The sequence below is a fragment of the Carcharhinus amblyrhynchos genome, chromosome 4 (assembly GCF_965287045.1).
Source record: "Carcharhinus amblyrhynchos chromosome 4, sCarAmb.v2.hapA, whole genome shotgun sequence".
Lineage (NCBI taxonomy): Eukaryota > Metazoa > Chordata > Chondrichthyes > Carcharhiniformes > Carcharhinidae > Carcharhinus > Carcharhinus amblyrhynchos.
The window spans coordinates 128876069-128891602 of NC_137327.1; the positions used below are offsets into that span (position 1 = coordinate 128876069).

The 15534-nt window shown below is 45.1% G+C and overlaps 1 protein-coding gene across 1 annotated transcript in view; it reads left to right on the forward strand.

Annotated features, from left to right (window-relative positions):
• Positions 1 to 6999: 6999 nt before the first annotated feature.
• slc25a43 (solute carrier family 25 member 43) overlaps positions 7000 to 15534 on the forward strand; it is a 30005-nt gene continuing 21470 nt past the window's right edge. Inside the window, exon 1 of the mRNA XM_080187854.1 lies at positions 7000 to 7339. Coding sequence (XP_080043980.1) covers positions 7068 to 7339 — 272 coding nt within the window. The 5' untranslated portion in view covers positions 7000 to 7067. The remainder of the gene's footprint in view (positions 7340 to 15534) is intronic.

Genomic DNA, 15534 nt, shown 5'->3' on the forward strand with positions numbered 1-15534 from the left:
TTGAAACTGCACACAGACTGAGCAAGCGCAGCTGCTCCCCTTCCTGCTTCACTGCAGAGTAACGAGGCATCAGGAGCAAGATTGTAACTGTCTCTCAGTCCTGCCAATTATTTTATCCTTCTCAAGGTTACAGCAGCAACTCTGTGGCATCAATTACAAAAAAAATGTGTCTATATGATTTTTAAACTCAACAACAATTGAGAATGTTCTGCTATCCCCCTGAATCCGCTCCCTTAAATACCTTTATCCCTCAAATACTAAGTCAAGGCTTGTATTTGCCTGCCGCAGAATATAGTCAAATAGTGTTTTTCAGATTCTTTCACAGGAGATGGGCATCATTGGCCAGGTCAGCATTTATTGCCCATCCCTAATTGCCCCTGCTGGGGAGCTGCCTTCTTCAACCGCTGCAGTCCATGAGGTGTAAGGACACCCACAGTGCTGTTAGGAAGGGTGTTCCAGGGGTTTGATCCAGCGGCACTGAAGGAATGCTGATGGGCGGCACGGTAGCACAGCGGATAGCACTGCTGCTTAACAGCTCCAGGGTCCTGGGTTCGATTCCCAGCTCGGGTCACTGTGTGGAGTTTGCACATTCTCCTCATATCTGCATGGGTTTCCTCTGGGTACTCTGGTTTCCTCCCACTGTCCAAAGATGTGCAGGTTAGGTTGATTGGCCATGCTAAGAAATTGCCCCTCAGTGTCCAGGATGCATAGGTTAGAGGGATTAGTGGGTATAATATGTAGGGATATGGGGGTTGGGCCTGGGTGAGATTGTGTTTGGTACAGACTCGATGGGCCTCTTTCTGCACTGTAGGGTTCTATGATCTATGATGTATTTCCAAATCAGCATTGTGTGTGACATGGAGGGGAATATGATGGTGGTGTTTGTATCTCCTGTCCTTGTCCTGTGTGGTAGTGGTTGTGGATTTGGAAGGTGCTGTCTAAGGAGCTTTGGTGAGTTACTGCAATGCATTTGGTAGATGGTACACACTGCTGCCATGGTGCATCAGAGGTGGAGGGACTGCATGTTGAAAGTGATGGATGGGGTACCAGTAAAGTGGGGCTGCTTTGTTCTGGATGGTGTCAAGCTTCTTGAGTGTTGTTAGAGCTGTATCCATCCAGAAAGGTGGAGTTAAAGTCCTGAAAGTGGTTCCTCCAACAGTGTAGCACTGTCTAAATACTGTCAGTCCAGCCCAGTTTTTGTCTCTGAAGTGAGGCTTTTTTTTCAGTAAATAAAGGGTGATGCAGCAAGCTGTCCTATAGTAACTAAACAATAATCATTATTATAAATGCCCATCTTAGGGTGCATCAAACTGAAAAATTGCCTAACTAAACAAGAACCACCAGAAACAGCTGCCTTTCCAATAAAAAGGTAGACTCAAAATCCTGTGATGAGTTACTCATCTCCTGACTCCCCAAAGCCTGTCCACCATCTACAAGACACAAGTGAGGAATGTGATGCAATACTCTCCACCTGCCTAGCTGAGTGCCGCTGTAACAAGACTCAAGAAGCTTGACACTATCCTGGACAAAGTGGCCTGCTTGATTAGCACCCTATCCACAAACATAGGAAGCTGTTTTTACCTGTATTCGAGTGCTTAAGCTGGGATTTGGTAACTGAGGGAGTTTGGTGAGGAGGGCAAAAAGTGATTTTAAATTAATGTTCTACATTTCCCCTAAAAAGTGTGGCAGCCTTGGTAAGTAGGATCCTGGTGAGTATTTCTATTGTCCTTATGCTAAGTTATTAATCAGAAACTCCAAAGTATGTTATGAAGCCCCACTAAATCCTAACCATTTTTTCTATTTTGGGATTAGTGTGAGGATAAGATGTTTTACACCAGGTGTGATTGTATTGACACGACAGAAAGCTTTTATCAAAGAAACGTTATTTAACAATACAGTTTAACTATAACAAATGAATTAGCTTAACTTTTATCAATTGAAATACTTAAAAATTACAAGATACAATTCTTAACTGCTAATCTATCTTTATTAGTTCCAGTTCAAGCAATATTCCTCTTATAAACTTAACCTCTTCAAAATCAGTTAGCATCACATGGACATACATGCTTCTACTTGAGCTGCCAGTCCTCGAGCCTTTACAACACGCCTGGAAAGAGAGACAGAGAGAGAGAGACCTATTTCTCCTAGCAGGTTTCAAACAACAGCCTCCAGAGAGAAAGACACAGAGACACTTCTTACTTCTTTCTGAACCCAGCAGTAACTGCCTGTTTTTCCCTGTAAGCTTAGCTACTCCCTTAGGCACATGATTCTGCCAATCAATGTATTCAAAACCGTAGTCTAAAACCCCAGGGGAAAAAACAAATAAACAGAAATGCATTAACTCAGATTAACACAAACACATTCCTTGCTAAAATCAATCATTAACTTGCATTCTCAGCATGTGACGTGCCTAGTACCTAGACAAATCAGAACCATCTAAAAACAGCTGAATTTTAAACATACCCCTCACAAGAAACATGATATGAGTACATTTCTTTAAGGTACAGCATCATCACATTATACTGTGGCAATCAGAACTGCACACAGTACTCTAGCTGTGACCTATCTATTATTACTGCGTAACCTTTTTCACTAGAAGTATTTTAAATATGTTCCCTATTTATCTAACAAGAACATCAGCCATTTGAGAAGAACAAATACCATTAAAAAAATCCCTGACTGCCTGACAACATCTTTTTATATTTTGAAGTATCAACTTATCTAAACATCACCTCAAACCTATTACTGTATAGATGTGACCAAATCAATCCTAAAGCTAATCTCAGGATAGACGGTGGCATAGTGGTAATGTTACTGGGTTCGTATCCCAGAGGCACATGCTAATGCTCTTGGAATATATGCGTTCAGAACACATTGTGGCAGCTGGTGGAATTTGAATTCAGTTGATAAATCTGGAATTATAAAGCTATCTGACAAAAAGCTGAAAATTATCATCAATTATTGTAAAATTCCAATTGGTTCACTAATGTCCTTTCGGGCAGTAAACTTGTCCTCCTTACCTTGTCTGGCTTACAGATATTCCAGATCCACAGCAATGTGGTTGACCCTTAACTTCCTGAAATGGTTGCTGGCAAGCCACTCAGTTCAGTTAGAGATGGGCAACAAATTTGGCCTTGCCAGCAATGCTCCTATAAAAGTATAATAAGCATCAAATGGAGGGTGACAAAAATCACATTTGTATAAAACATTTCATGACCTCCAAACATTTTAAGACACTTTGGAAATAATGAAGTGCTATTTTGAACTGTTATCACCATTGTGATGTAAGAAATCTACCGCCATTCAGCACACAGCATGGTTCCAAAAACAGCTACGTTAATCATAGAATCCCTACAGTGCAGAAGGAGGCCATTCGGCCCATAAAGTCTGTACAACCACAATCCCACCCAGGCCCCATTCCCATAACCCCACTAATCCCCTGGACATTAGAGTCAATTTAGCATAGCCAATCAATCTAACCCACACATCTTTGGATTGTGGGAGAAAACCAGAGCACCCGGAGGAAACCCACACAGACATGGGGAGAATGTGCAAACTCCACACAGGCAGTGACCTGAGGCCGGAATTGAACCCAGGTCCCTGGCACTGTGAGGCAGCAATGCTAACCACTGTGCCACTGGGTAATCTGTTCACTGAGGGACAAATATTGACTGTGTAGAATTGACCAGCCTTGATTGAAACCATAGAATCTCCAGAGTGCCAAAAGAGTTCAACGTCCCATCTAGACTGCACTGACTCTCTGAAAGAACATCCTGGCCAGGCCCTCCCTCTGCACTACCCCTGTAATCCTGTGCATTTACCATGGCCTATCCACCTATGCTACACATCTTTGGACACCAAAGGGCAATTCAGCATGGTCCATTTACCTAACCTGCACATCTTTGGACTCTGGGAGAAAACTGGAGTGCCCGAAGGAAACCCACACAGACATGGGGAGAACATGCAAACTCCACACAGACAATCACCCAAGGCTGGAATTGAACCTGGAACCCTGTCTCTGAGGCAGCAGTGCCAACCACTGTGCCACCCAACTGCAGGCTTGGGATCTTTTAATTCATCTGGAGAGGGCAGTCATGGTTTAATGCCACATTGACAGTGCAGCGCTCAAACTTAGATACTGTGCTCAAATATGTGGAGAATGGCTTGACCGCAGGAGTTTCTGACTCAGAGACATCTGTTATTGCAGAGCTGAAGTTAACCCTTGTGATCAAGGATTGGGATTCTTACATTCACTTCTTCTGAAGAAAGGGTTGCCAACAGTGAATAAAGGTGTTCCTGGGAGTACCATCACATGGCTCACACCCATGCTCCAGCCAATAGCCATCCTCATGTCGCCCTGTCTTCCTATGCCAGTTGGAAAACAGAAAGATTCAATACCCAATTGAATAATGTTTTATTGTCAGCCAAACAGCCATTTTCAATATTTTTATATCTGCCCGAGAGAAAAGTTCAAAGAAAACTAAGTCCCAATGATTTTTCTCCAGGGTCACACACAGCAGTGTCTTTGAAATTGCTGGAGACTCCAGGCCAATCCTGGAAGGTTGGCAACCATAGACCGGAGATGACAACTTGTTGCTGTATCCATCTGAATTTGAGACCAGTAATGTGCCCAGTGAGCTATCTTGACTCAGCGGCAGGCAGCTCGTTTTTGCTGGTAAAAGAGGGGGCGAAATGAAAACAAAATATTGCGGATGCTGGAATCTGAAACAAAAACAGAAAATGCTGGAAAATCTCAGCTGCTCTGACAGCATCTGTGGAGATTTGAACTGTTGGCTCTATTATCTCTCCACAGATGCTGTCAAACCTGCTGAGATTTTCCAGCATTTTCTGTTTTTGTGAGAGGGACTCACAACACCAAGTTCATGTCTCTGAGTCAGAAACTCCTGTGGTCAAGTCATTCTCCACATATTTGAGTACAGTATCTAAGTTTGAGGAAGCAGCTCGCTTGTTAATTTCACTGTAAATGGCAACAAGTTAGAAATTACACAGCTTTGAAATGGGGAGGCAGCGGTCCAAAAGTTTGTACTACCAAATAAACCTGTTGGACTTTAACCTGGTGGGGTGAGATTATTTACTGTGCCTATCCCAGTCTAATGCCGGCAAATCCACTTTGTGAGAGGGGAAAGAAGTCTAGTGTAACTTAAGTTTATTTATTATTGTCACAAGTAGGAATACATTAACAATGCTGTGAATTTATTGTGAAAATCCCCTATTTGCAATGCCCAATTTGCAAATTCCAATTCCCTGTTCGGGTTTGCTGAGGGAGAATGTAGCATGGACAATGCACCTAACCAGCATACCTTTCAGACTGTGGGAGGAAACTGGCGCACCCGGAGGAAACCCATACAGACACGGAGAGAATGTGCAGACTCCGCATGGACAGCGACACAAGGCTGGGAATCAACCTGGGTCCCTAGCGCTGTGAGGCGGCAGTTTTTTGCATGAAACAATGCCCATTTTCTTTTTGGTGTGCTGTATGAATGAGACAGTACTCCCAGCCGGACTCTGCAATCCCTGAGCAACACTGGGATGTGAAACAAAAACAGGAAATGCTGGAAAATGTCAGCAGGTCTGACAACAACTGTGGAGAGAGAATAGAGTAAGAAATTTCATAACACCACGTTAAAGTCCAACAGGCTTATTTAGTAGTAAACGCCACTAGCTTTCAGAGTGCTGCTCCTTCGTGAGGTGAGTGAGGAGTTCTGATCACAAACAGGGCATATAAAGGCACTACGGTGACGCTACATGTAGACGTTATGAAAACGGATGAATGAACGCCCGACAATCACCAGGCGTGACTGTTCTCTTCCTGTTGGCGAACACTTCAGCAGTCATGGGCATTCAGCCTCTGATCTTCGGGTAAGCATTCTCCAAGGTGGCTTTCACAACACATGACAGCGCAGAGTCACTGGGCAGAGACTGATAGCCAAGTTCCGCACACATGAGGACGGTCTCAACAGGGATCTTGGGTTCATGTCACACTATTTGTAACCCTCATGACTTGCCTGGGCTTGCAACATCTCACTTACTGTCCTGTCTGGAGACAATACACATCTCTTTAACCTGTGCTTAATGCTCTCTCCACTCACATTGTCTGCACCTTTAATACTTGTTCGCTGTGAAGACTCACATTCTAATCAGTATTCTGTAAACTGAGTCGTGCCTTTATATGCCCTGTTTGTGATCAGAACTCCCCACTCGCCTGAGGAAGGAGCAGCGCTCAGAAAGCTAGTGGCTTGTGCTACCAAATAAACCTGTTGGACTTTAACCTGGTGTTGGGAGACTTTTTACTGTATTTACCCCAATCCAACGCAGGCATCTCCACATCAGAGAGAATAGGGCCAACGTTTCAAGTCTGGATGACCCTTCCTCGGAGTTTTTTTTATTTTAACACTGGGATTTTCTCCTCCTTGCTGTACCTGTCAGGCCTGGCTGGTAAAAAGTCTGACAACACCAGGTTTTAGTCCGACCGATTTATTTGATAGTAAATTCACTAGCTTTCGGGTTAGCCCCTTCGTCAGGTGAATGGAGAGTTCTGGCCTCACACAGAGCATATAAAGCACAGACAGTTTACAGATTACTGATTAGAATGCGAATCTTTACACCTAATCTGCTGTTCAAGTTAGGTTAAAGTGTAAAGATTCTGGAGTCTCCATTCACCTCACGAAGGGGCTAACCCGAAAGCTAGTGAGTTCACTATCAAATAAATCGGTTGGACTGAAACCTGGTGTTGTCAGACTTTTTACTGTGTTTACCCCAGTCCAACGCCGGCATATCCACATCAGGCCCGGCTGATACATTTCGGTCTATAGACAGGAATGAGCAAACTTGCTAAGAGTCGCGGTTTTGACCAGAGTTTCACAATCTAAAGTGCACGAAGGTCGGTTCACTATCCACCCTCGATTTAAGCTGTAATGGGTGGAGCTTTAAACGCCGCCGAGTCCGGCCCCCCCCGCTCCCGCATCATCGCCAGCGGCTTCCTGCATTCACCAGGAAGATTAAACCCCGGCCTCGGACCGATAGCTGCTGCTGCCGCCGCCCGGAGGATGGTGCTGGGTAAGCGGGACTCCAGGATCACTTACTGCCAGGGGCTGGGCTGCGGGGCAGTGGCCGGGCTGCTCAGCCGCTCCCTGACTTGCCCGCTGGACGTGGTCAGGGTCTTGACCCAGGTGGGGACCTTTCACAGCAAGAGGGGCTTCCTGAGCACATTCCGGATCCTGGCCGAGGCCGAGGGGGTGCGGGCTCTCTGGAAAGGGAATGGCATCGCCTGCATGCGGCTCTTCCCCCACAGCACCGTACAGCTGACCGCTTACAACAAGTAAGGAAGCAGCTCGCTTGTTAACTTCACTGTAAATAGTAACAAGTTAAGAAATGACACACAGCTTTGAAATGGGGGTGGGGTCTCTTTATGTATCAAATCCGCAGGGTTAATCCTCAGTGGGACACTTGTCAATTTCTGCAACTTTTAGCACCAACTGTGTTGATTTAAATAAAAGGGAGAGGATGGAGAATGGTCTTCGTGTTCCACTTTACAGTGTTTTAGGAGCTCCAGGTTTAAGTCGGTTGGTTGACATTTTGCCGTGGGGGGGGGGGGGGGGGGGGTGCTGGGGGGTGGAGGAGGGGGGTGTGAACACGCCTTCCCTCCACATCCAATCCCCCGGCTTTGCTGTCACTCAGCAAATACTGTAAGGAGATACACCGCTCAGCTTCCGGGTGGGAGTGACTCATTTTACAAGTGGATATAAATAGACAGCGAGCCTCTCAGGTTAAACATGGGCAGTTGCAGTTTGAAATGTCGAGCGCAGTAAAGGGTTCATGTCTCTTCACCCCCCCCCCCCCTTCTCCAAATGGCCTGTCTTTCCACACACTGTACACTTCCTCTCTTTCTATGTATACATATATATATATCATTATAACATCTATCACTTGCCCATCAGCACTCCCTGGCGATTGGAGGAGGCCATTCAGTCCTTCTGACCCCCGTTTCCACCATCCGTTGTGGATCATAGAGTCCGAGTGCAGAAGGAGGCCATTCGGCCCACCGAGTCTGTACCTATCATGTAATCCCACCCATCCCCATAATCCTGTGCTTTTCCCCTGCTGGTCCCCCTGACACTCAGGGTTAATTTAGCATGTCCAATCCACCTATCCCACCCATCTGTGGAGTGTGGGAGGAAACCCACACAGACACAGGGAGAATGTGCAAACTCCACACAGACAGTAATCCAAGCCGGGAACTGAACCCAGGTCCCGGTGCTGTGAGGCAGCAGTGCTAACCACTGTGCCACCCGTAATCATTGCTGGTCCACTGCTCAGTTCCATTTTCCTGCCACTGCTTCTTATCACTCCATCCCTTGGGTTCATGTCATACTGGACACTGTGTTGTAGGAGGCAGTCACACCCCTTAGATTAAATACCTTGAATTCGGTCAGTGGGTCAGGGACAGGAGAGTGTGGCTGCGAATGAGGCAGGTAGAGGGATCCAGGAGGTAAGATTGCAGGAGCCTCAGTCCCTGAACTTGTCCAACAGGTTTGAGATCCTTGCTCCCTGTGTGGATGGGAGTGGGTACTGCAGGGAGCATGAGCAAACTGACCATGTCACCATAGTACATGGAGCTGTTCAAATGGGGGGAGAGAAAAGAAATGTAAATGTAATTGGGGATAGTATGGTTAGGGGCACTGATATAATTTTCTGTGGCCAGAATCGAGAGTCCCTGCCTGGTGCTCAGGTTCAGGATATCTCATCTGGGCTGCAGAGGAACTTGGCATGGGAGGGTAAAGACTCAGTTGTTGTGGTACCAATGACATAAGTAGAACAAGAACAAAGATTCTGGCAAGGGAGTATGAACAGCTAGGAGCTAAATTAGAAAGCAGAACCAAAAAGGTGGTCATCTTTGGATTACTACCTGAGCCACAAGCTAATTGGCCCAGATTAAGGAGGTAAATGCGTGGCTTAAAGATTGTTGTGGGAGAAATGCAGCACTAATATTGGGGCAGAGGGGACCTGTTCCAACGGGATGGTCTTCAACTGAATCGTGCTGGGACCAGAGTCCTGGCGAATCATATAATGGGGTCTGTAGATAGGGCTTTAAACTAAATAGTGGTGGGGGGTGGGGAAGAGGGTTCAGTTGTATGTTGAATTAAAAAATAAAAGTTAAAAGAGAGGGTGGAAGTGCAGGTTAGTGATGAGGACTTTCAACTAGTTAAAGGAGCTGAGGGCTCAGGAGTGGTTAGTAAAGTTTCCAGGCTATGTAATAGAACAGAGATTATAGTGGCAGGAATCTAACCTCAGGCAAAGCAAAAAAGGTGACAAGTATGAGAAGGGGGGCGGTTAATGCAGGATTGAGGGTGTTGTACCTAAATGCCCGCAGCCTCTGGAACAAGGTAAATTAGCTTGTTGCACACATTGAAATTGGACAGTACAATGTTGTGGGCATTACAGAGCAAGGGGATCAGGGCTGGTATCTAAATATCCAAGGATGTGTGTCCTGGTAAAAGGACAAGCAGATGGGCAAAGGGGGCAGGATTGCATTGTTAGTGAGGAATGAAGTTAAATCGATAGCAAGAAGCGATATAGGATCAGAATGCATAGAATCTCTGTGGGTAGAGTTGAGAAATCGCAAAGGTAAAAAGACCCTAATGGGTGTTATGTTCAGGCCTCCTAGCAGTAGTCAGCATGTGGGGCAGAAAATAAATCAGGAGATAGAAAAAGCTTATTAAAAAAGGCAATATTACAATAATCATGGGGGACTTCAGTATGCAGGTGGACTTGGAAAATCAGGTAGGTAGTGGATCCCAAGAAAAGGAATTTGTGGAATGTCTAAGAGATTTTTTTTTGGAGTGGCTTGTGACAGAGACTACTAGAGAACAGGCAATTCTAGATTTGGTGATATGTAATGAGGCAGACTTGATTAGGGAACTTAAGATGAAGTAACCCTTAGGGAACAGTGACCACAATACAATAGAATTTACCCTGCAGTTTGAGAGGGAGAAGCTGGAATCAGATATAACAGTATTACAATTAAGTAAAGGTAACTACAAAGGCATGAGGGAGGAGTTGGCCAGAGTTGATTGGAAAAGGAGCCTGGCAGGGAAGACAGAGGAACAGCAATGGAAGGAATTTTTGGGGGTTATTTGGGAAATTCATCCCAAAGAGGAGGAAACATGTGAAGAGGAGAAGGAGGCACCCATGGTTGACGAGGGAAGTCAAGGACGGCATAAAAGCAAAAGAAAAGGCATGCAAAGTGGTCAGGATGATTGGGAAGCCTTTAAAAGCAAGCAGAGGACAACTAAAAAAGCAAAAGGAGGGAGAAGCTAAAATATGAGTGTAAGCTAGCTTGTAATATAAAAGAAGTTAGGAAGAGTTTTTTTCAATATATAAAAGGTAACAGAAAGACATAAATAGATATTGGACTACAGAAAAATGAGGCTGGAGAAGTAATAATAGGAAACAAAGAAATGGCAGAGGAACTGAATAGTTACTTTGCATTACTCTTCACAGTGGAAGACACCAGTGGGATGTCAGAGCTTCAGGAGAGTCAGGGGGAACAGGTGAATGTAGTTGCCATCACTAAGAAGTCGTCTCTGGGGAAACTGAAAGGTCTGAATGTGGATCAATCACCCTACACCCCAGAGTTCTGAGGAAATTGTGGAGGCATAGGTGGTGATCTTTCAGGAATCATTGGAGGCAGGGAGGTTCCCGAAAGTAGCTAATGTAACACCACTGTTTAAGAAGGAAGTGAGCCAGCAGATGGGAAATTATAGGCTGGTTAGCCTGACTTCAGTCATTGGCAAGATTTTAGAATCCATATTTAAAGATGAGATTGCAGAGTACTTGGAATTGCATGATAAAGGAGGACTGAGTCAGCATGGCTTTGTCAAAGGGCGGTCATGTCTGACAAATCTGTTAGAGTTCTTTGAGGAGGTAACAAGGAAGTTAGATAAAGGAGAAACAGTGGACATGATTTATTTAGATTTCCAGAAGTCCTTTGACAAGGTGCCGCATAGGAGACTGTCAAATAAGTTAAGAGCCCATGGTGTGAACAAAGAACAACCCAGCACGGGAAACAGGCCCTTCGGCCCAACAAGCCCGCGCCGCCGCATCACCCTACACCTATTCTACCCTGCGTGTCTACGAATAGAACCCCTGACTTAGCCAGATTCAGGGGAGAATAGTGTCAATTTGGTAAAACCAATCAGCCTAAGAGCACATCTTTGGGGTGTGGGAGGAAACCGGAGCGCCCGGAGGAAACCCATGCATCCACAGGGAGAATGCACAAACTCCCACAGGCACAGGCCCAAATCCATGTATCTGCACAGCTAGCAGTGCTAGTCACCGAGCTGTTGCGGCGCCCTTCTACCAGTCCAGGATCAAGCACACACACCGACACAAAGTACTAGGCCACTCCTGGAACCTCCAAGAGTAGCCCACGCACGACCCATTGTGTGCATGCCCCTCGTTTGACGACGAGGTGGACCTCCGCCTGCGGAATAAAAGACAAAAACGTTAATCACAAGCCTGCCTTTCCGGTCTCTCCCGAGGTTCTAACCCTTATTTAATACCCCTACCATAACCCTCCATCCTCGTTTCACTCATGTGCCTATCTAACTGAACCTTAAACGAGTCCAACGTTCCCGCCTCCACCACCCTACTCGGTAGCGCGTTCCATACACCCACAACTCTCTGCGTAAAGAACCTTCCTCTCATATCCAAATTATATCTCTCCCCCCTCACCCTTAAATCATGCCCTCTTGTATTTGTTACCAATCTAGGGAGCAGTCTCTCACTATTGACTCTGTCTATTCCCTTCAGTATCTTATATACCTCTATCATGTCCCCCCTCAATCTCCGTCTTTCCAAGGAGAACAGTCCCAGTTTCTCCAACCTTTCCTCGTACCCCAGCCCCTCCATGCCAGGCAACATCCTGGTAAACCTCCTCTGCACCCTTTCCAGAGCCTCCACGTCCTTCCGGTAGTAAGGTGACCAGAACTGGACGCAGTACTCCAAATGCGGTCTAACCAACGTTCTATACAACTGAAGCATTAGTGTTAAGTGGAGTGTTAAGGGTAAGATCCTGGCGTGGATCGAGGATTGGTTGATTGGGAATAAAAGGTCTTTTTCAGGATGGCAGCTGGTGACTAGTGGTGTGCCTCGGGTCATTAATATACATTAACGATTTGAAAGAAGGAACTGATGGCACTGTTGCTAAGTTGCAGGTAATACAAAGATATATGGAGGAACACGCAGCATTGAGGAAGTATGGGGGCTGCAGAAGGACTTGGACAGGTTAGGAGAGTGGACAAAGAAGTGGCAGATGAAATACAATGTGGAAAAGTGAGGTTATGCACTTTGGAAGGAGGAATGGAAGCATAGACTATTTTCTAAATGGGAAATGTTTAGGAAATCAGAAATGCAAAGGGAGCTATTGTTCAAGATTCTCTTCAGGTTAACGTGCAGGTTCAGTTGGCAGTTAGGAAGGCAAATGCAATGTTAGCATTCATGTCGAGAGGGCTAGAATACAAGAGCAGGAATGGACTGCTGAGGCTGTACAAGGCTCTGGTCAGACCCGTTTGGAGTATTGTGAGCAGTTTTGGGCCCCATATCTAAGGAAGGATGTGCTGGCATTGGAAAGAGTCCAAGAGGAGGTTCACAAGAATGATCCCTAGAATAAAAAACTTGGCTTATGAGGAACAGTTGAGGACTCTGGATCTGTACTCGTTGGCATTTAGAAGGATGAGGGGGGGATCTTATTGAAACTTACAGGATACTGCGAGGCCTGGATAGAGCGGACATGGAGAGGATGTTTCCACTGGTAGGAAATACTAGAACTGGAGGGAACAACCTCAGGCTAAAGGATGATCCTTTAAAACAGAGGTGAGGAGGAATTTCTTCAGCCAGAGAGTTGGTGAATCTGTGGAATGTTTGCCAAAGGTGGCTTTGGAGGCCGGGTCATTGAGTGTCTTTAAGACAAAGATAGGTAGGTTCTTGATTATTAAGGGGATCAGGGGTTATGGGAAATAGGCAGGAGAATGGGGATGAGAAAAATATCAGCCATGATTGAGTCTGCTCCACCATTCAGTGGGCTGAGTGGTCTAATTCTGCTCTGATGTCTTATGGTCTTATGGGAGAGAATTTGGCTACCTTTATGTGACAATTAACTTAGTTCTGAGTTTAAAATAGTATCTCATTCTTGTTTGTTACCTCATCAGAGGAATTAGTTACTCTGTATTTACTCTATCCATTCCTGTTACAAATTCTTTCTTAAATGATTCCAGGTATTTTTAACCTCAGAAATTTATTTCACTCCTTGGTTACTCTTTACTAACACGTTCGCAACTTCAACCACTATAGTTTAATTTAAAGGAATCTACCTAAAATAATCTCTTAAAAATATCCAGCAGACAGATTTTTGGTTCATTTTAAGTCCCAAAAGTATAAGGAAGGGAGAAATTTGCAGGGCCATTCGCAAACAGCAGAAATAGATCTAACTGAGCAGCACATGGTTAGCACTGCTGCCTCACAGCACCAGGGATCCAGGTTCGATTCCTGGCTTGGGTCACTGTCTGTGTGGAGTCTGTACTTTCCTCCCATGTCTCCGTGGGTTTCCTCTGAATTTAAATTCAGTTAATAAACTTAAATTCAATTAATAAACCTGTCATATAAAGCTAGCTTCATTAATAGTGCCCATCTCTATCATAGATTGTCATGAAATCCCATCTGCTTCACTCGACTCCTTTAGGGGAGGAAATCTGCCGTCCTTACCTGGTTTGGCCTACATTTGACTTGGTTGATTCTGAACCATCCTCTGAAGCGTTCAGTTCATGGGCAATGAGGAATGGGCAGCAAATGCTGGTGTTGCCAGAGATGCCCACTTCTCATAAAAGAATAAGGAGAAAAATGTTGTTTTTAGATAGCCTGGTGTAACAAAGTGACAGACACTGGGAGGTATAGTTTTAATAGCTGGACTGAGCTAAGATAACCGTTTTCTTCAGTTGAAGCCCTTCAGTTAGTTTCAGTGTCCAGGTCTGGTTAGCATAGGTTCCTGCGTTGCGTGCTACTCAGTGGTTCCTGCTTAACGTCCATGTATGGGAGGGATGAGATTGTGCATAGCTGAAATGCCCTTCATAGTTAAATAGCCTGCTCATTCTTGTCAGGGTTCATATGAAGATTGTTGCAGTATGGTGGTTCTCAGTTTTTTTCATTCATTCATAGGACATGGGTGTCGCTGGCTGGCCAGCATTTATTGCCCATCCCTAGTTGCTCTTGTTCAGAGGGCAGTTGAGAACCAACCACATTGCTGTGGCTCTGGAGTCACTTGTAGGCCAGACCAGGTAAGGATGGCTGATTTCCTTCCCTAAAGGGCATCAGTTTTCCCGACAATTGACAATGGTTTCATGGTCATCAGATTCTTAATCCCAGATTTTTTATTTATTGAATTCAAATTCAGCCGTAGCGAGATTCAAACCCGGGTGCCCAGAATGTTAACTGAGTTTCTGGATTAATCGTCTAGTGACAATACCACCGTGCCATCACTTCCCCCAACAAGAGTCAGTCTTCAGAAAGGAAGGAATGATGACAATTTATGAATGGATCTGCATGTAATTATGATTTGGATAAGATCAGCAGACACATGGGAATGCCACCACTGGGAGGTTCCCCTCCAAGTCACCCACCATCCTGACTTGGAAACATATCGTCGTTCTTTCACTAGTGCTGGATCAAAATCCTGGAATTCCCTCACTAACAGCACTTTGGGTGTACCTACACCACAGGCACTGCAGCGGTTCAAGAAGACAACTCACCATCCAGGGCAATTAGGGATGGGCAATAAATGTTGACCTAGCCAGTGACACCCACATACCATAAATAGATAAAGTAACTGGTGTAGTTCACATTAGCAGATGCACGTGCCCATTTTTAATTCTTATGCATGGGATATGTTTACTAGATAATTACTTGGTTTCTGCAACAACGTAAATTTAACCACCTTTTGTGAGCATACTTGGCCTCTCTGTGCTATTAGTTTATTTGAGGAGGACACATGAGGACGGCTTCAACTGGGATCTTGGGTTCATGTCACACTGCATGTAACCCCTCACCATTTGGCCTGGGTTTGCAAAATCCTACTAACTGTACTGGCTTGAGGCAATTCATACCTCTTTAACCTGTGATTATCCGTCTCTCCACTCACACTGTCTATACCTGTAAAGACTTGATTACCCGTAAAGGGTCCCATTCCAACCATTATCTTGCAAAGAACAAAGAAAATTACAACACAGGAACAGGTCCTTTCACCATCCAAGCTTGCACCGACCATGCTGCCCAACTGAACTAAAATCCTCTAACCTTCTGGGGACCAAATCCCTCTATTCCCATCCTATTCATATATTTGTCAAGATGCCCCTTAAAAGTCACTATCATATTTGCTTCCACAATCTCCCCCAACAGCGAGTTCCAGGCACCAACCACCCTCTGTGTAAAAAGAAATTGCCTCATACATGTCCTTTAAACCTT